This window comes from Protopterus annectens, chromosome 2.part1, assembly GCF_019279795.1.
Source record: "Protopterus annectens isolate FY-2018-M chromosome 2.part1, PAN1.0, whole genome shotgun sequence".
Lineage (NCBI taxonomy): Eukaryota > Metazoa > Chordata > Ceratodontiformes > Protopteridae > Protopterus > Protopterus annectens.
The window spans coordinates 211,014,044-211,034,392 of NC_056729.1; the positions used below are offsets into that span (position 1 = coordinate 211,014,044).

Consider the following 20,349-nt stretch of genomic DNA (forward strand, 5'->3'; position numbering starts at 1 on the left):
GCATGCCTTTGAAAGGGGGCAATGTATGGAAATAAAACCTGTAACCGTGGTGAATGATATCCAACACCCATCTGTCTTGAGTAATTAAATCCCAATTTTCCTTGAAAAGAGACAGTCTTCCTCCCAAAGGAGCTGCCAGACGAGAATCTACTGGCAGCTGAAAAGGCAGGTCATTGGGTCTGTTTACGAAAGGACTGACCCCTGCCCTCACCAGAAGTCTGAGCAGGTGAACTCCCTGTTCTAGGCCTAAAAGAACCTTGAGCTCTGCCCCTACCACGTCTAGACCTACCCCTAGACTGGGAATCATAAGCAGGATATGTCCATCCCTTAGTAGGCCAATTTCTACTAAACTTCGGTGGCTGCACCTGCAACAAATCTTTAACAGTTTGCATAGACTTAGCTTTGTCCTCCATTTTCTTTAAAACTGCTTCCACAGGCGAACCAAACAACACATCCGACTGTAAAGGAGCATCCAAAATCCTTGTCTTAACATGCTCAGCTAAATTCTGATCCCTCAACCAGGCATGCCTGCGAAGAACAGAACTAGTGGCAGCCACCCTCGAGGAGGCCTGTACAGCATCAAAACCACATTGCAAGGAATGCTTACCCACTTGCTCAGACACATGAACTAAATCCAGCAACTCTTTACACTCAATACCTTCCGCCAAAGCATCCACCTTAGATTTCAGTTGTGAAAGGAGATAATTTTGATATTTAAGCATGTGAAACTGACAATTCAACGCCCTCATGGCTAAAGTGGAAGAAGTATACACTTTCTTTCCCCATCTATCCAAAGCCCTTGCCTCTTTATCAGTGGGAACAGGGTTTTTAACCACAGAGGCCTTAACACCTTTAGGTCCCTGAGAAACAGTTTCCGGGTCTGCCCTAGGACTAAAGATACTTATGAGCTTCAGGCACCCTATAGTACCTATCAGGTTTAACAGGAGCAGGAGGCAAAGAATCAGGGTTCAGGGAAGCCTCTGCAAAACATCTTCCACCACATTTAACACAGGAGGTATAGCTAAGGGCCTATGCTGGGGCAAAAACAAGAATTCCCTAAGCCTTTTCCTGGAATCAGAGTAATCCTGGCCTTCCCATTTAAAGTGCTCCCTCATGGAATGCAGAGTCTCTGAAAATGAGAAATCCTCAGGAGGAGAAGCTGTAGGAGTGGAATCATCCACATCAGAATCAGAATAAGGAGGATACTCCTGCAAATCTTCCGCATGAAGACTCAGAAGCCTCTGAACACTGTTCAAAACTATCAAACTCGGTTCCACCCTAGGCCTCTTATCAGGAGGGGCATAGAACCTCTAATCATAGTAATCAAATCTTCTGCCATTTTAAGCATATGTTTCTTAGGCACAGAACCTGAAATGCTAGGAGAAGCCCCCACTGAAGCTGAACTTGGCCTACCTCTCAAAGAAGTTTTGGCAACAGAAGGAGAGGCTCTAACTACCTTGGGAAGAGAGGGAAGAACAGTTACCTGAGAAGCCCCCTCAGCCTGGCCTACCTCCTGAGAAGGCACATCCTGTAACAGTAAAGTCTCTGCCTGAGACTCCAAAGAAACTCCTGGCAAAACCTCTGGCTCCACTGAGCCTTCTAGAGAACCGACGTCCGGGACTGCCGGTTCATCAACCCTAGGCTTTGCTGTTTTGTCCTTGCGTTTCTTGGATGAAGCGGGCGTCGGAGCATCCGACGGCATTTTATAATTGCAACGCTTCCCAAACACTAACCTGGCACAGTCTAACGGTCTCTTAATAGTGCGCTTGTTAAACCTAGCACAAGAGCGGCATCCAACAACGTCGTGCTCAGGCCCTAAACAAGGTATACACAAGGTATGGTAATCCCTATGAGGTATCTGTTTCCCACAAGAAATACAGATATTCACTTTGTCTGACATCCGGTTAAATACTGAGGCAAGAAAAAACCAAAATGTTCCCCAACGGGGTACTTAGCCAACTCTGATTCGGTCTGAAACTCCGGCTTCGGAAATATTTCAGAACGCCAACCTGCACTCGCAAAACTGCTTCTGCATCGGACCATGCGGCAAAAAAGACTGAGGATATGACGTCGGTCATGCGCATTAGTACCCTGACGTACTGACGTCAGTCTAATGCGCCCTGACCGACGTCAGCCTTATACTCTGGTATTCGGGCCGACTGGGACAGCGGACTACCCAATAGTAAGGACTGCAGCAATGTGGAACGAAGAACATCTATGATTGACCTAGAGAAGACTAGACTTGTTTCTTACTCAATGAACCATAGAAATCGGAAGACAATAGCAAATAGAACTAAAAAAATAGTGAAATCAAATCACACAGAGGAAGTATATATACCAGGCACAAGAAAGAAGGTGTCAGACTTAGAGGGAACATTAGAAGCATTTAAAATACATTATCATAATATTAACTCACAAAGTGCAGAATTAGAACCACATAATATAAAAAGTTATTTTCTTAAGACAAACATAAACATTAAGTTACAGAATCAGCATATTAAGTTAATTGATAAACAAATATCTATGACCGAACTAAAATCTCAGATTAATAAACTGAAGCTTAATAAAGCACCTGGTATGGATAATATTATTCCAGAAATAGGATCATAGGTGTTTACTAGGCTAATGACCACAAAGGCCTTTTTAAGTCTAGCCATGCGCCCCAAATCTCTGACAAGTTCTGATACCCTTGATAACTGTAAGCATGGGTGAGGGAGATGAACCATTTACAGGTTACCTGTGTCCATTAGATACATAGGTGCCACACAAGGGATGAATTTCCGTTTTCCCATCCATTTGTCTAAGTTGCACTTGAATTGGGTTAGGGAGGAAGTCTGCTTCACATGGATGGTGAGCCTGTTCCATAGATGGGGTAGTCTCTGGGACACACACCTATCTCTCCAGCATGTCCTATTTATATCACAGGCAAGGTTTAAGTCTTTAGAATGGGTAATTCTGGTGCTGTTTGTTTTGTGGATATGCAAGAGGTTCACCAGAGTGGGGTCTGACAATGCCTTGTATGCCAGGCATAGATCTCCCCTCAAAAGCATGTAGAAGACAGAATACTGGGATAGGGCTTTGAGGTGGTCTGCATAGGACAAATTACTTACTCCTTGTATTCTTTTAGTGAGGAACCTCTGTGGACATTCCAACTGTTGGATATGCCTGGTTAGGTACATACCAAAGGGGGCATTGTACTCAATGACAGGTCTGATGAATGCCAAATACACTGGAACAATGACTTCCTTCGACTTAGATGCCATATTTTGTTTATAAGTTGCACAACATAGAATGACATAGCTATAGAATGCTTTATGGTTGTCCTTCATAACTAGCTTTGGAGGATTTTATCAGCGATCGCAGCTTCTTACTGAGGCTGACCAGGGAGCTCCTCCACTTATGGGATTTTACTCTCTTTTGAAACAGTCTGTCCATCTATCTACATGTTTACAGGCCCTTTTGTCTGTCTATATTCCTGTACATGGAATTTTTCCATGTACACTACGGACACTGACACAGGGTCTGCAAAACTGCCTATCTGGTTGCTGGATCGCTCTACCTGCCTCATTTGCATGAGATTCATAGGACCATAGGAGGTTACTAGGCTAATGGCCCTCGGGCCCTTCCAAGCCTAGGCAAGAGTTTATCCCCAAAAATAAACCTCAGTCAGCACCTGTCGCCCCTGTCAGTGAGGGACACAGGTGGACCTCCTGGGACGAATTTGTGGTTTCCCATCCACTCATCAAGGTTGCACTTGAAGAGAGTCAGTGAGGTGCTCTGTTTGACAGTATGCGAAGTCTATTCCAGAGATGGGGCAGCATTTGTTGATGTCCCATATTAGATTCAGGCCTCTTCAGCAGGTAGTGCATGAGGAGTTAGACTTACGGATATGGAGCATCTCTAGTAGGGCAGGGTCCAAGATTGCCTTGTAGTCGAGACACATCACCCCTAAGCAATCTGTATGATACCAAGTAGAGTGATAGTGATTTGAGCCTGTCTGCACAGGGCAGGTGTTGGAGGTATTTCAGTGGCCTTTCCAGTTGGTGCAGATGTTTGGAAAAGTACATTCCAAATGGGGCATTATTCTCAATTATTGGTCTAATGATTCACCTGCGTGTGAGGTGATTTGCATGCCACGGAAGTTTCCATGTTGGCGCTCATGTGCACCACTGATTCCATAGCTTAAATCCCTTCATGAAAGTGCAACTGGCTCAAAATGAAATTAAATAGCTCAGACATGATGTAACCGAACTAGCTAAAGGTCAGACTTGAGCCTTTCATGCTGTCTAGCTATTTAAAGTGATACACACACTAGTTTAGTCTAATTGGCTTTATAAGTTTACTGAAAGTAGTTCAACTGCTCTATTTTATGTATGTAACTTATTTAATCTGTAAAATGTTTTTTGATTTTTAAGTCTAAAAAAATGTATGAAAGCATTGTTGTTTTCTGATGTTTCTTAGAAACAAATAGTGAAGCAGTTAGTCTTTTATTATTGTTCATTATAGTCACTGCAAATTATTTTTGATCTTATAAGTACTAATTTAATGTGGTGGTACCCCTTTTGTATAGGGGCTGGTATACATCTATGCATCATCTAGACAGATAGCTCATAATAATAACTGGCTACTTTCTTTTAAAAGCAAAGCTATTAGATAGTCAGACTTAGGGATGGCTTGGATAGGGACTTTAGAGGGTGCAAATGGATGGCCTGGCAATTCAAGTGTAGGGTTCTTTTTCCCATAATTTGTATACACTGTATTTTAATTCAATATTTAATGCTTTATTTCTTTTTTCCTCTCTTTTGAGTGCCTACATACATTAGAAATATTGTCATATCACAAGTAATAAAGTAATTTCTTCTAGTTTTATGCACGTTTTTCCCTTCTCTCTGGTAATACCATATAAACATGCCTGGAAATTTTGTAAATAATAGTTTAGATATGGAATGTATTTCCATTAATGTAAATGGCTTAAATAACAGTAATAAAAGGGGAAGTCTGATTAAATATTTAAAACTCTCTAATCCATAGCTTACATTTTTACAGGAGACACATCTTTTACAAGAGGACTTAAACAAATTCAATATTAGTAATAATACAGTTTTAGGAAGCTCACATCATAAACAAAAGACAAGAGGTGCAATGACTTTATGGTATAATACTGATCAGTGATGCCTTCCCTTTTTGGGATTTTGCTCTATCATTTAGTAGCTTCCTCCTTCTATAGTTTGTTTATGGCTGGGGTCCACCAGACAGTATGTCTGCCTTTGGAGGATTGGGTCTTGGTTTTATTTGGGATCGCATGATCCATGCATTCCTGAAGGTGTTCATAGAATGCGTTTATAAAGGATTCTGCGGTCTGGGCCATATTTTCCACAGGCCCGGGGCCTTTGAAGGATTCCACCTCAGTTTTGAGGAGTGTGTAATTCCAGAGGCCCTGATAGGTCATGTTTCATGCTATTTAGAAGGCATCCCGGGATATTGTCTGGACCCATTGATGCAGTGTTCTTGGTCTTAGGGAGAGCATTAAGGACCTGTTCCCTAGTGATAATAGGGGGAGTTATATTTGATGATATTTCCTGAGGGAAGGTTGAGGGGAAAAGAGAGGCTCCATTTACAATGAGCTCTGCACACAATTGTGTATTGCCTTTGAGGTTGCTGACATAGCTAAAAAATGCTTTGTGGTTGTCCTTGGCCTGGGAGGCTAAACTTACCTCAAAGTTGGCATTGGTAGACTTTATTTGTTCTCTGAGTTGCTTGTTTAGTTTGATAAGAGTGCTTTTATCCTGCTGGGTGCTGCACCTCCTAATTTTTGCCATGATTTCTTCCTCCTGTTATATAGCCGACTGATTTTGTGATTCCACCAGGGTGGCTTGTTTTTTGAGTTAGTTCTGTACTTCTTCCAGGTGGGTACAGCTGCCTCTATGCAAGTATTAACATGCTTGTACAGGGTTTCTGTGAACAGTTCTACAAAGGCAGAAGTGTTCACAGGGTTTATGGGGGCTTGAAAATTTGCCAGGTTCTAACTTAATAGCAGGAGGTTAGCCTTAGAATAGTTCCTGAATATTCAAGTTTAGCTGGGGGTCCAGGCTTTATTTTTACTTCAAAGGAGACCATGTTTTGGTCTGACCTTACCAGGGAAGGCATTACAGTAGGGGGTGTGCAGCAGTCTTCCATATTATTGAGGACCAGATCCTGTATGGTTGCACCCCATGTTGGTGTATTGACTATCTGGTCCAGGGAGTTTCTGTTTACAAAATCCAGGAATCTCTGTACCTGTGCATTTGGTGTCATATAGGATTCACAGTTAATACTGAGGTAATTAAAGTCAACCATGAATATGGTATTGGGTTGGATGGTTAGTGTTTCTAATAAGTTTAAATACATGGTATATGTTTCCTGTGTCATAGAGCGGGACCTATAGCTTGTAAGGAGTGGTACTGGATTTTGCCTATAGTGATTTGAACATGGAGTAACTCAAGTGCATTGTCCTGTTTGACCAGCCTTGAAGTATATTTATTTTTTGATATAAATAGAGACACCTCCACCTTTAGTCCCTGCCTGTGAAGTAGCTGGCCTAAATGTGTGGAAGGCATTATAATCTTGCACTGTTGGTGTGTTCTCCACAGCTTTAAACCATGTCTCAGTGACCGCATAGACATCAGCATTCTCTAGGGTAAAGAGAACTTCTAGGGAGTAAAGTTTCTTGTTTAGACTTCTAGCGTTGAGCAGTAATGCCTTTAGATTTTCTTGGTTTTGATTCATTATGTCAGAAGTACTTTCAGTTTGGCATTGCCTAAAAAAGGCACCACGGGGGAAGACAATGTTTTAGCTAATATTCGAAAGTCTAGAGAAGAAACATGCAGACCATCCCTGGCAAAGCAGCATGATCTGTTGACCATCTCCTTTCATGCTGATAAATATTGTACCCCCTTAGAATGACATCAGAAACTAAGCCAATATTAAAGTCAATCATCTTTTGTTCATATTGCGGCATCATCCTTGGAGAAGGTAAAGTGCTGCTCAGTGCTAGGTTCTTACCAGCCTGAGACATATTCCGAGAGCTCCATGATGTCTCTCTTCATATAGTCTAGGGAGGTACATCTCAGGTCATTTACTCCCACATGGACTATGACTGAGTCATATTGGCAGGTGTGGTCCAATGACCTGAGTGCATGTGTAATGTGGCATATCCTAGCCCTAGATAAGTAACTGACTGTAACTTTCTCCTTACTCAGCCTGGTAAGAGGGACATCAGTGTGTCTCATGATGGAGTCTTCAATGACTAGAATGTTGGATTGTGTGGTGACTTGCCTTATGGGCTTAGAGGTAGAGGCTCCATGAGATGTAGCTGTATATGTTGATGTTGATATGGGTGTTGTTTTGAAACAGCGCATTTGTTAAATGTTTAAGCTTTTACCTAAGAAAACTATACTTTTGCTGTTAAAGGTGTTTAATTTACTAAAGGAAGGTATGTATACATATATATATATATATATATATATATATATATATATATATATATATATATATACCTCCTTCTTGGTATACAGTAATATCTTCTATTTTAAAATCTGAAAAAAAGTGCTAATGAATGTTCCTCTTATAGGCCTATGTCCCTTTTGAATGTTGATTACAAACTGTTCATGGCAATTCATGCAGATAGAATTAAACTGTTGCTTCCTTTATTAAGAGATGAAGATCAAACAAGCTTCATAAAAGACAGGAATACCTACGACAACATTATAACACTAATTCCCTTTAATAGACTATATAATTGGACTATATATTGGATGGTGCAGTGGTAACGTTGTCAACTCACAGCAAGAAGTTCCCCGGTTCAATTCTTGGCTGGAGTGCCTTCTGTGTGGAGTCTGCATGTCCTCTCTGCTTTTGTGTGGGTTTCTTCCAGGCGCTCCGGTTTCCTCCCACGTTACAAAGACATGCATTTGAAGCATTTCTACCCAGGCCTCCGCTGAAAATTGGCTTAATTCCAGATCAGACTTTCCCATCAAACAAATGTTAAATAAATAAATAAATCTTACAAAGAGAAATATGTCCATAGTGAGCTGAGACATAAACAATGCTTTTGATTCAGTTAATTGGAATTATCTAATCCTAGCACTAGAAAATTATGGATTCTCACATAATTTTACTCAATAAAATCACTTTATGAGAACTCTTTAGCCTATGTCAAAATCGGGTCATCTTTTTCTACTTCTATATCAATTACTAAGGGCACAAAGCAAGGATGCCCTTTATCTCCTTTGTTGTTCACTTTACTCAGAGCCCTTTGCACACTATATTACAATGAATTCAAACGTTAAAGGTATACTGGTTGGGAATAATCTAGAAATGAAGGTTCAGCTCATTGTTGATAACATCTTGCTAACTCTAAATTACATTGTTAACTCTAACTGCCTTGTGGAAATCATTTGATTACTTTCAGTCTCTCTCTGGTCTCAAATTTAATGAAAGAAAACAAAATTGATGCTAATAAACTCTGACAATAAGAATTTAAATAAGAAATGTTCTCAATATCTTGTCCCTGACAATTACATCAAATACGTAGGGGTTATATTAGCTAAAGATACATGTGAGACATTAGCTATCAATTATAACAATATCTTAAATCATAAAAAGTTTCATACAAAAATGGAACAAATTCTTCTTTACAATGGAGGACAAATTAATACATAATTAAAATGATTACTTTCCCCAAACTATTATATTTTATACAAGCATTCCCTATTCCACCTTCTAAACAATATATAAAACAGTTTAACAAATTAATGCAAAATTTTCTATGGTTTCATGGTAGACCCAGAACAGCTATTAAAGCATCTGGTTAAAATCAAGTCAATCAGTGTCACTGCAATATACAGAGTTGGTATGTAATAATTTCCTCAGGAAGGTGAGAGAATACACAGCCTTTGATAAAAAGAAATATATAAGTTCTAAATTTATAACAGTTACATTAAAATTATATAATAATTATCCCAATAAGAATCCAGATATCAAGGCATGGATAATTTTTCTTATAGCCTGTTGCTTGTGTCCATGATTATATGATTACTTTCGATGTGGCCATAATCACAATTCTTAAAGAAAAGGAACTAGTCTACTGGCATCAACTGTTACATACTGGTAAACTTCTATCAATGACACAAGTTAAAGATAAATTCAACTTGGACAGTAATATGTGGCTAGCAATACAGCATCTAAGGCAATATGTTATAAATAGATTAGAGTTAATGAGTCCAGCCATTAGACAAAATGTTCCTAAATTTATTGAATATCTGATTTACTTTACAAATCATACTGTCCAAGGAGTGGTTTACTTATCAAAAATTTATAAAATAATTAAAAGCACAAAAACATATTACAAAGAACATTTTGGGATTTTTACAAAACAATTAATAACCAACTCCTGATGATAATGAGAAGAGGTTAATACTTGTTTGTTCTAATTGTACTTCCTTGTCAATCCAGTGGAAGTTACTTGCATGGAAATTTCTTTACAGGTCATTTTTAACACTCCACAAGTTAGAATTAATGTTTAAACAAGAAATTTGTTGCTGGAGATGTAAAGAAAAATTGAAGGCAAACTGGCAACATATGTTTTTTGATTGTCAATTGCTTAAAACATTTAGAGATAAGATGAATATCTTTTTACAAATAGTTTTTAATGATAAGTTTCACCTGTCTAAATATTTAATTCTGTTTAATGCTCTCATTCCACAATGCATCCCTAGGGCAAAGTTTTCACTCCTACGGATCCTCCTAACCATTGGACATAAGACAATTACAACAAACTGGAAGAGTGAAACAACACCAACTTTTAAAGACTTCAGAAGCATTGCGTTGTCTGTATCTCGGATGGAATTAGGAAAAGTGGTGGAAATTCTAGAGAGAAATGACTGATTTACTGTATGATTACATCATATACTTTGGGTCTATATTACGTGATCGAATGGTCAAATATTTGAACACTTAATAGTCGACCCACAATAATCGAACCACCACAATGTCGAACGGAAAATAAAAAAAGTAAAACCCACCCAAACAAACCATTTAAATGCTCTACATAGGGGGGCAAGCACTCCTGCACCCCTACACCCCCGCTACTTAAATATACCAACTCCGAAATCGCACTACAGTGCAGACAATGGCAAACTTCCATTTCTGCACTGTACGGAGATCTCCATTGAACCGTTTCACATTGTGGTGGCTCGATTATTACGGGTCAACTATTACGTGTTCGAATATTTGACCATTTGATCACGTAATATACAGCCTATACTTTGAAGACATATTTTTTTTTTCTTTTTTGACTACTTCAATTTAGGCACTCATGTAAATATTTTGTTGACTTGCTATGCATTTTTATACTGTTATATGTGTTGTTAACCAATAATATATACTTAGTTTTCTATGAGATATTACATCATATTCTTGTTTCATAAAAATTCAATACAATTTTTTTTGAAAGAAGAGGTTCTAAGGGAAGAAGAGAAACCACTTAGGATATTCTGATCTCCTTCTTCATTGAAACCTACATGTCATGCAGTAACTATGATGTCATGAAGTACAGCTATGGAGGATACTTCTGAACTGCTCATCAAAATTATATACTAAAAATGAAAATATAAACAACTTGCTTCACTTACAACTACAGAAGTCTAAATATATAACAACTGACAGATGTCATGTTCTTATCTAAAACAATGTTAATAAATAAACAAATACATAAATTCCTCAATTTGCAACTAGAGAAGCTAAAATATAAAACATTTGACAGAATCAAATAGTATTAATTGGCTAATCATATTGTTCTGGAAATCTAACCCGTGTTACAAACTGGCCTCAACTTTCCTACCTGCCAGAGGAAGTACAGTGCCAGGCAGATCTGGAGCGGAGCAGACCACAGCATGTTGAGGAAGGTTGTCTGATCCATAAACCTCTGGGCATCCACAGACATGAGATTGACAATCTCACCCACAGTAGAGGAGCGCTTTGCCGAGTTTGTGATAACTAATGCCTAAACATAAGAAAAGGAATAAAAAATTCTTAGTAATTATTTGTATCTGTCGAGTGATGATGGAGTGTAAAAGTCTTGTTTTTGCAGTATTGTCTTATCAGTGATAAAAAGAAGCATTTCTCAGATGCTAACATAAAAAATACTAGAACCATTCATTTAAGCAACAGAAACAGAAAACAAAGTGCAGGACCTTTTGTTGAATGTTTTATTAATAAACAAAATGAGTAGATGTTTTGAAAATGTCAACCAGTGTGTACAACCCTTATAACCAACTTATGCATCAGGGTAACACTGAGTGACAGTACAAGATTGAGTCACCTCTCAAAAGCGAAAAATGCATCAGTGTAGCACCCCTTAATATCACATTACAATGATGACTTTTTGCCCTAAAGCAAGATACACACTACTGTAGGACTGTAGTACAAGTCCAAATAAGGCATGTATGACTATAATAACTGTACTTTTGATAAAGTCAATAATCAAGGACAAACATTCCTTGTATGCTCGTGTCAGTAAAAAGGGAGTCTACTAAAAGCCCGCTAATTAATTTACTTTTTCCCCAACTATATCTGAATTTATACTGCTCAGTAAAGAAAGTACTAAGGGTGGCTGCGGTGGTGCAGTGGTTAGCATTGCCGCCTCACAGCAAGAGGGTTTCCATTTTGATCCTCGGCTGGGGTACCTTCTGTGCGGAGTCTGCATGTCCTCCTTGTGGTTGCGTGGGTTTCCTCTGGGTGCTCCGGTTTCCTCCCACATCCCAAAGACATGCTGTAGGTGGATTGGACACTCTAAACTGGCCCTAGGTGTGAGTGCGTGCATGTGTGTGCCTTCTGTGGAAGGTTGGGCACCGGGCTGGCAACTCAACACTGTAAAACTCCACTGCCAATCATGAGCGGACAGGTGATCCGCTGTGGTGACCCCTAACCGGGAAAAAGCCGAATGAAGAAGAAGAAGTAAAGAAAGTACTAAGGGCTTTATAATGTCAGCTATGTTTCTGGCTAAAACAGTGTTTTACATCCTTAGCAGTGAATATTTATTTATTTTCAAGGGGAACTATTTGCTTATTTTATTCCTAATGTGATGGATGTTATTCGTAACCAGAAGGCAAGAAGTCAAGTAATTGAAAACAAATATTTTCTCGGTTTTCATCTAGGAAACATTTGAGATCAAATGACATGCTTCATGGAAGACCAGTCACATTCAGTCATCCACAACAACACTGAAACCTATTTTGCCGAAACAACAACAATGGTAAAGCTTTAACAAACATCACTTTACTGTTATACAAAATAAATGAATGCTTACAACTGCATGCCAGATCCTTTGACTAAATTCCTTTACAAATTATACCTGCAGTTTTTCTCTTTGTTGCTTTTTCTTGAACTACTTTCCATTCTCCAAGGAAAGTAAGTAGATGGCTGTGCCAACATATGGTATCTACAGGCTCTGAACAAAACTTCTGTTGAAAGGCAGAGTGTAAGGAGAATGATAACTTACAAATGATAGCCATGTTGCAGTCAAGCAAGTATGGGTGTAAACGTTATCAGACACATAGATATTTCATTGATGGAAGAGCGAGAAGTACTTGTGTGAATAAGAGCTCACAGATTGGCAGCACAACTCACCTAGAAAGTCAGGAGTCATTTACATAAGTGAGAGCAGCACCTATGACTAATAGATTACAATGTGTCAACGTGGCTCACACAGAAAGTCAAGAGTCAGTTGTAGAAATACGAGTAATGATTGTACAACTAAGAATTTGCCATGCAATTAACACCTGTACAACTAAAAATTTGTCAGGTGGTAGGATGTCTCACATCAGAAGTCAGGAATGTGCTATCAGCTACAGGTAAATTGGAATCAAAATGTGATAAAACTATGGTGTTGGTCTATATGTGATAAGGAAGGTTTTGGTTACTAAGTAGTATGACTTGCTTTTATAGTCTCATGGTTTAGGAACAGTTCTGGTAAATGTATATAACACTTTGCATGGTATTGTGTTAGGTAATAAACTTCTATGTGATACAGAGCTAACTTTATTCTGGCTCATAGTGATTATGCATACTTTTAAATATGCACACTGCCATATGCTTCTTATTACTCTGGTTAATATTTCAATTTTGAAGCTTAATCATGCTTTTTTCTACTTTCTAATACTATGAAATTCCTGTGTTGGTCCCCTTGTCTTTCAATGGGATGCCCACAAATCAAAATTTTACTCAGGAGCAGACGTTTGGCAGTGTAAAACAGTATCAGGCATCATGGACAAAACTGTTGACTGTATCATGCACTGCAATATTTTAAGAAAAACTAACATATACCCCAGCTTTACTAAACAAAATGTACAACGAAGTCCCACCTTTTTGCCAATTTTGCCCTATGATTGAAGCTGATATCATTCACATCTTTTGGAGTTGCAAATGCTCGTATAGGCTGTGGTGTGCCCTTAGAGTTAAATTAGAAAAAATGGGCTATGAAAAATCTACGGTCTCCTGGCAATTCGCTCTACTTCATATACCCCCGGTAGGCATGGACATTAAGAATATTCATTTTCTAATAATGTCTTTTATGCTGATAAAATACTATATCACCCTAAATTGGAAGGATAGATCAGCTCTTTCATGGGAAGGACTCAAACAGATAGCTGGGAAGCATATTTCTACGCACAAATATTTGTGGTATTCCATGAGGCTAAATCCTTCACAGAGGGATACATGGAAAATGGTGTATGAGTTTATACTATCATAAACACACAGTATTTTTAAACCTCCTTCTTAGATACGTTGCTTAGATGGGCTTTGTATATAGTTAGTTTATTGTAGAAAAATTTTTGATTGTACATACCTTTTTGTCTTGATGTTGGATATGATTTGTTATGATATGTTTAAAACTCAATAAAAAGAATTTAAAAAAAAAAAAAAAAAAAAAAAGAAAAACTAACATGCAGTTCTGGAGTTACTTCTAGGACGATTGTGACTGCATTATCTTAGGAATTTCTCTTCTTCCAACATAGCACAATCTCAGTGATTTTTTTTCTTACTGTATTATATATAGGCATTTTTACTGCACATTTTACACGTGTTTTTATATTTGTTTCCCTTTGAAAAATAGAACGACCACAAACTGATAACAAAAACAAAAAAATGCAAGGAAACACGGAAGTAGTCACTACACTTTAATACAATAATAATCGCTTTTGTCCAAGGTATAAGGACTTCATCAGAATGACACCACTGTAAAAAGCCACATTTAAATAAGTCACAAACAAATCACATTTTTTAACTATCACAAATGGAGCAGTCCTAATTAAAAATTAAAAAGGCATAAAAAATAAATCAATACAAAAACATTAAAGTAACCAAACCCAAAATAAAATACCAAAATCCATACTTCAAAAAATAAACATACAAGTATTAACCCTAAATAACAAATGTAGCTTTGAGTTTTAAAATGCTGGTTAAAGAAATTGATTAATTTAATCCGGGATAAACAGCTGAGTTAGCCATGACCTGACATTTCAATTCCTTAAACTCTAAATAATCATCTGCAGCCCCCCCTCCATCACCTAGGTCAACATGATCAATATAATTAAAAACCTAAAAGAGTGATCACTATATTCAACAATATATTTGCATAGTGCATTTTTCATATCTTTTTTTCGGATGTTATACCAGTGTTGGTATATTCTAGTCTTTCTAGTTTTTCCTGTATAAAAACACGGACATTCCTGGCATTTGGCTAATAATTTCTCCTGTAAAGTTGGATAGTCCCAAAATTATTAAGATAAAAACTGTTCACTTCCAGTACGTATTTACATTGTGAGCACTACCCACATTTTACCACTTTACCTTCCTGGAAAAAATTTTTTTCCCTTTCAAGTAATAATTTAAAACAAGCGTCTTTCTTGTATACAATGTATGGTGTTTCGCTCACAATTTTGATGCAATCATTTCCTGTCCTAAAAACAGCCCAGCTTTTTTTTTTGATAATAAATTTAATATAATAACTGTTATTAAATGTTAATATCAATACTTTACTAAAATCATTATTTCGGAACATTTGTTCATTGTAGTCTGTGCCCCTATCTCACTTAATTGTGCACATAAATGTGGGGTGAAATGCCCAGTAGATCTCTTAACTTGGACCTCCTTAAAAATTCCTTTAAGAAAATAATCTGGATACCCTCTTTTTTCAAACATTCCCTTTAGCATCCTACACTCTTCAGAATTTTTTTTTATCATTGGACACCATTCGAGCCAACTAGACACACTGTCCTTTTACTAAAGATTTCTTTTGGTGTATAGGGTGCCAGCTGTTAAAGTGTAGTGATGAATTAGAGTATGTAGCTTTTCTAAAGATGGTAGATTAAAAACATTTTCTTATTTTGTTCTTGGATATAGTGATATCCAAATAATTAATCCAGTCTGTTTGGGAGGTCACAGTAAAAAATGCAGGGAGTTCCATAGTCTGAGTTCCATTTCAGGTGCCAATAAAAACCTAGCAAAATCCACATAACTCCTGAAAGCCTGGATGTCTACTATCTCCTATCTCCAAGTTTAACATCTTACATAAGCTCAGTTCAGAAACTTATGGATCATTCCATAGAAGAGAACAACAGATGGAATCTTTAAAAACTGCACAATGAACATTTTTGGTACTTCTCATGAAACACCAGTGTTTACTTAATTCAGCGGTTAACAGTAATTATATTTGAATTTATGAAAATATTCACATTTAGTTCATTTCCTACATGTAATATTATGCCATGTACTAAATCCTCATTACATCCTTAACGTTAACAATCATACCACATCTTCCAGCAATAATTATACCCATTTGTTAAGTGCGTAGGCACACTGGACATGGAGTCTCTTTTCAGGGGCAACTAGTAGTCATGCCTGGTTAAGTGATTTGCTCAAGGTCACACAGTAGGCAAATGAGAGCTGAGGGAAACAAATCCTGTACCACAAAAGCTACAGCTATCAGGCTTAACCCTCTAACCTAAACAGGTATGCAGTCACAAAAATGTTTCACTTCATTCTCTGTCTGAATTGAAATGTAATACACTGTTCAAAACATCCTGTGATGCAGACTGATTGCAAAATATTTGTAAAAGTGTCCTTATTATGCTTATTTATTTATTCATCAATTTATTTATTCTTCTTTTCCTTTGTTAGCAAGGTAAGCACACACTGTTAAACTCAAACCGCCAAACAAACCAATGAAAACAAAAACCTCTAAGGAAGCAGTCTTGCAGCAATAAATTCAGTGAATCCAATAAATGCAGATGATCGCTGTAGTAAATATAATATTGTAAGCACTTTTAATTCACACAAGAACTTTCGGCAGGCTTAGTATCCTGCCTTCTTCAGACAAAACATTGCATACAGGGAAAAACTTGCTTAAATACTTATTACCCTTGTTAATGACCTCATAATTGAGGACCCACCTACAATTAAAAACTCTACTTTTAAGTACATTAAAACCCTTCAAAATGTTCCAAAGAACGTTTAAAACATACTTTATTAAAATCAATGCAAACCACATTTACCAACCTATAAATACTATAATTATATATAGTGGTGAAAATGAACATACGTTCCACATGACCCCATATAAAACATCATAAATTTTCAATCATTTAAAAGCAGAATTAACTGCTGTAAAATATAAGAAATCACCAACCCAAACCAGCCAAACCCTCTAAGGCTGATAAGAGTCCAATATGCTTACAAGATATATAAACTTACACTGACAAAGTGTTACCTCCATATTTCTAAAGAGCCTAATAGGATGTGCAACAAAAGTCACTAAAACTGATGAAATATACTAATCCTGCCCTATACTTCTAATGGTATTGGGTCCCATAACTGTAAATAAAATTATGCATAAATCTATAAATCCCTTATGTGTACATATACAATATGTGTACGCATGCATACAATACGCACCCGCACGTACCAACAAATACACACATGTGTATATATATGTATGGAACCCCCCCCCCCCCACACACACACACACAAAAAGACAAAAAACACACACAGAAAAAATATATATGTACACATGCATATAAATATGTACAAAATGCATCCTATATAATATTTGTTAAGTAGAAACAATAACGTCCAAACCAAATATAAATAAAAATACACACTGTTCACAAATGCTCATAAGTGACCCTTTTTCAGGCATAATCTGGTCTACCATTGAAGCACATATAAGGACTACTAAACATCATTACATTGTACAATAAACAGCATTACATTGTACAATAAACATTACATTGTACAATAAACATTGTTACACTGTACAATAAACATTATTACTGCCCTGTGCAATGAACATCATTACACTGTACAATAAACATCGTTACACTGTACAATGAGTAGTAAATGCACATCAGTGGCCAAACAGAAAATAAAATGAGAACATTTCAGGTACCAGTCATAAAACAGAATCAAGTGAAAATATTGTTTGGTAATATGCTGTTCTAGCAAAGACCTTCATGTGAATGGGAACTAATCAGCTCAGTTAGTTGTATAAATACACAGAACCGTAAGTATATAAATAAATACATTTAAACAGATGAGAATTCACCATCACTGTTAGTAGGTTTTCCACTTACCTTCCTATATATGATGCCGACAATTGCGGTCCGAAGTCTCATTCCGGTCACAAAGCAGTACTGGAAGTGTTGGTGTAAGATGATAGTCTGAATTACAGAACACAGGAACATTGATGCTGCAAGCAAGAAGCCCCACCATGAAGGAGCATCTTTATTCTTGATAAATGCTATCAGCAGGCTGTAGTTTGATAAAAATGTGTAAAAGAGAGAGAAAGAAGAACAAAGACATCAGTTAGGACTCACATACCACTTAGTATGTACTATGTTTTTTCCTACTGCTATCAAGATATTTGTGCGTCTAAATTAAAGCAAATGTAAAATATTTTCTTTTTTCTGTTGAAATATCTTCATGTTAATAAAACATTCACAAATCTCCCTCCTATTGCTTATATATTTGTACTCCTCTCCTCCCATTCTACTGACCTCTGAATGTCTGGACCCTTCTCGGTGCCTTCAATCCTCTCAGTGTAAGGATAACCTGAGAACAGGAACCATGAGTCTGTCACACTACAGGGACAGTTATTTTCTTTTCTTTTTTTTTAATTATCTTTTTACACAGTTCTCCCACTGACAGACAAACCACACACCATTGCAATGGTTTGATACATTTCACCTGGCAGGTCCAATCTGGCTTATCAATCCTTAACTACACTCATGTGCATTTCCCCACCCCTGAACAGGGGAGCAGACCAGCAGCTGCTTATTCCACTTCTCTATTATTAGCTACCTCCAGGTTCCAGGTCTGCCTATTACACTAAGGTTAACAGTGACACATGAGAATGTCCTTCCGTTTACCATATATCCACTATCTGGTCCCTCTTATATGAGTACTGTAGGAATAAAATCAAAATAAAATATCAGATGGAAATAACATTAAAACATAAAGTCCCTTCTCTAGGACCATTCACTTAATGTGTGTGTACTCAGGAATCCCTTGGACAGTAATGAGTAAGACAAAGTAGATACAGATAAGTAAGAAATTTCACATTTTCTAGATGCATTCAATTAAGAAAAACATATTGACAATAACATGACATTCCAAAAAATGTATTTGAGGAGCATAGGAAAAGAAAAATACAAATGTCTGGAGCATTCAATAATGCAAAACAATGTTAGCAGTAATTCTGACCTGCAGAAATTTCTTTCTGCACTTGAATTCATTATTATACTCACTTTTCCAATAATCCCAGTCACACAATCATACTATGTAATTAAAAATGAGAACAGTTTGACACTATGGCTGTATTGCAATTGCACATTTCAGAATTACAATGGTCTCCACATGTACTTGACTTTCTGTGTTTTAAGTAACTGTTTACATGGTACTATATGTTCCTGATGTCAGTATTCCATTGTAGTGTTATTGCTATACAGTTCAAATCTTGTGAAGGGTTGTCTAAGTGAAAGTAGGGATCATTACTGTATACATGTTACTTGTAGAATCCTGGAAAGGTGAAAAATCAGAACAGTGAATATTACCAGTATTATTTTTGGATTTATACTTATGTGCAACAATTGGTATTGTGCATCAGAGCCAATCATCAATGCCTTTTAGGGAATGATAGTTCCTGTCCTATAGCAAAATCTCAAAAATAAACTCAAAATATACCAAAAAAACAGACACAAAGATTTAATGAAAACTTGAGCACTTTTGTTTACTATTGAAAAAACATCATCAGAATTGAATCAAAATTAATACGTCTCAATTTAAACCTACGCATCATATGATATGTCAGGCCAATAGAAACAATAAACATAATACATTTAAATTCAAAAACATATAAAATGTCTGTACAACTATAAAAAAATGAAACATAAAGGTTAAACTAATAAACCTTATACATTACAATAAACATTTCCTTCTAAAATACACTTAATATTTAATCTGCTCATTAAGCCTTGGAAAAACATTAAGATTTCATATAACTTGCCGAATGCAATTCTTTTTTTTAAAGCATTATCCAAATCACCACCTTTCATGTCTAAAGTTACATGGACAATCCCCATAAAAAAATGTTTTAAAATTAAGACACTTAACCGAACATTTGCATAAGGCATTTTCTCATCTTTTTTTTTTTTGAATACTATACAAATGTTAATAAATATGCTTATTGTGTTATCTATCCAATAACTGTAATGGGTCTATATCAGTTCACCGATTAGCATTTTCAGTGCACTTAAATCGAATATGCCATTCGTCAAACTGTTCATACAGAGATCTCAGTCCAGTGAGGATAGGGAAATTTGCCCTTTTCCCACTGTAGTGCGATCTCAGAGTTGTAATATATAATTAGTGGGGGCTGTGGGAGGCACAGCCCACCACATAAGGGGAATTTGATGAATAGCATTTCCAATGAAATGCCATTTGCTGAACTGACAGTTTGATGTACTCATATAGACCCACTGTAACATGCAGTGCAGATAGCAACATAAACAATACATTTGGAATTACAATTATAGTTGTGCCTGGCTTCATAACTTCTACTAAATATTGTAAATATAAGTTTGCCCCTTCATATACATACATAAACCATTTACAAAAGCTGTGCCTACAAGTTGTCCCTTTGGGATGGTGTGTTAATTCTGTAGAGACATTATTAAATTCTAAAAATGACTTTATATTGTTACTTCTTTACAAAACAAAATTAGGGGCACTACCAAGACCTGAAAAAAAAGTATT

General features: G+C 36.9%; 1 protein-coding gene across 1 annotated transcript in view; it reads right to left on the reverse strand.

The window, feature by feature from the left end:
* Positions 1–20,349, reverse strand: part of ABCC3 (ATP binding cassette subfamily C member 3) — a 1,985,081-nt gene that overhangs the window by 749,538 nt on the left and 1,215,194 nt on the right. Inside the window, exons 9-10 of the mRNA XM_044062096.1 lie at positions 17,670–17,847; positions 10,880–11,041 (exon numbers count right to left, since the gene is read on the reverse strand). Coding sequence (XP_043918031.1) covers positions 10,880–11,041; positions 17,670–17,847 — 340 coding nt within the window. The remainder of the gene's footprint in view (positions 1–10,879; positions 11,042–17,669; positions 17,848–20,349) is intronic.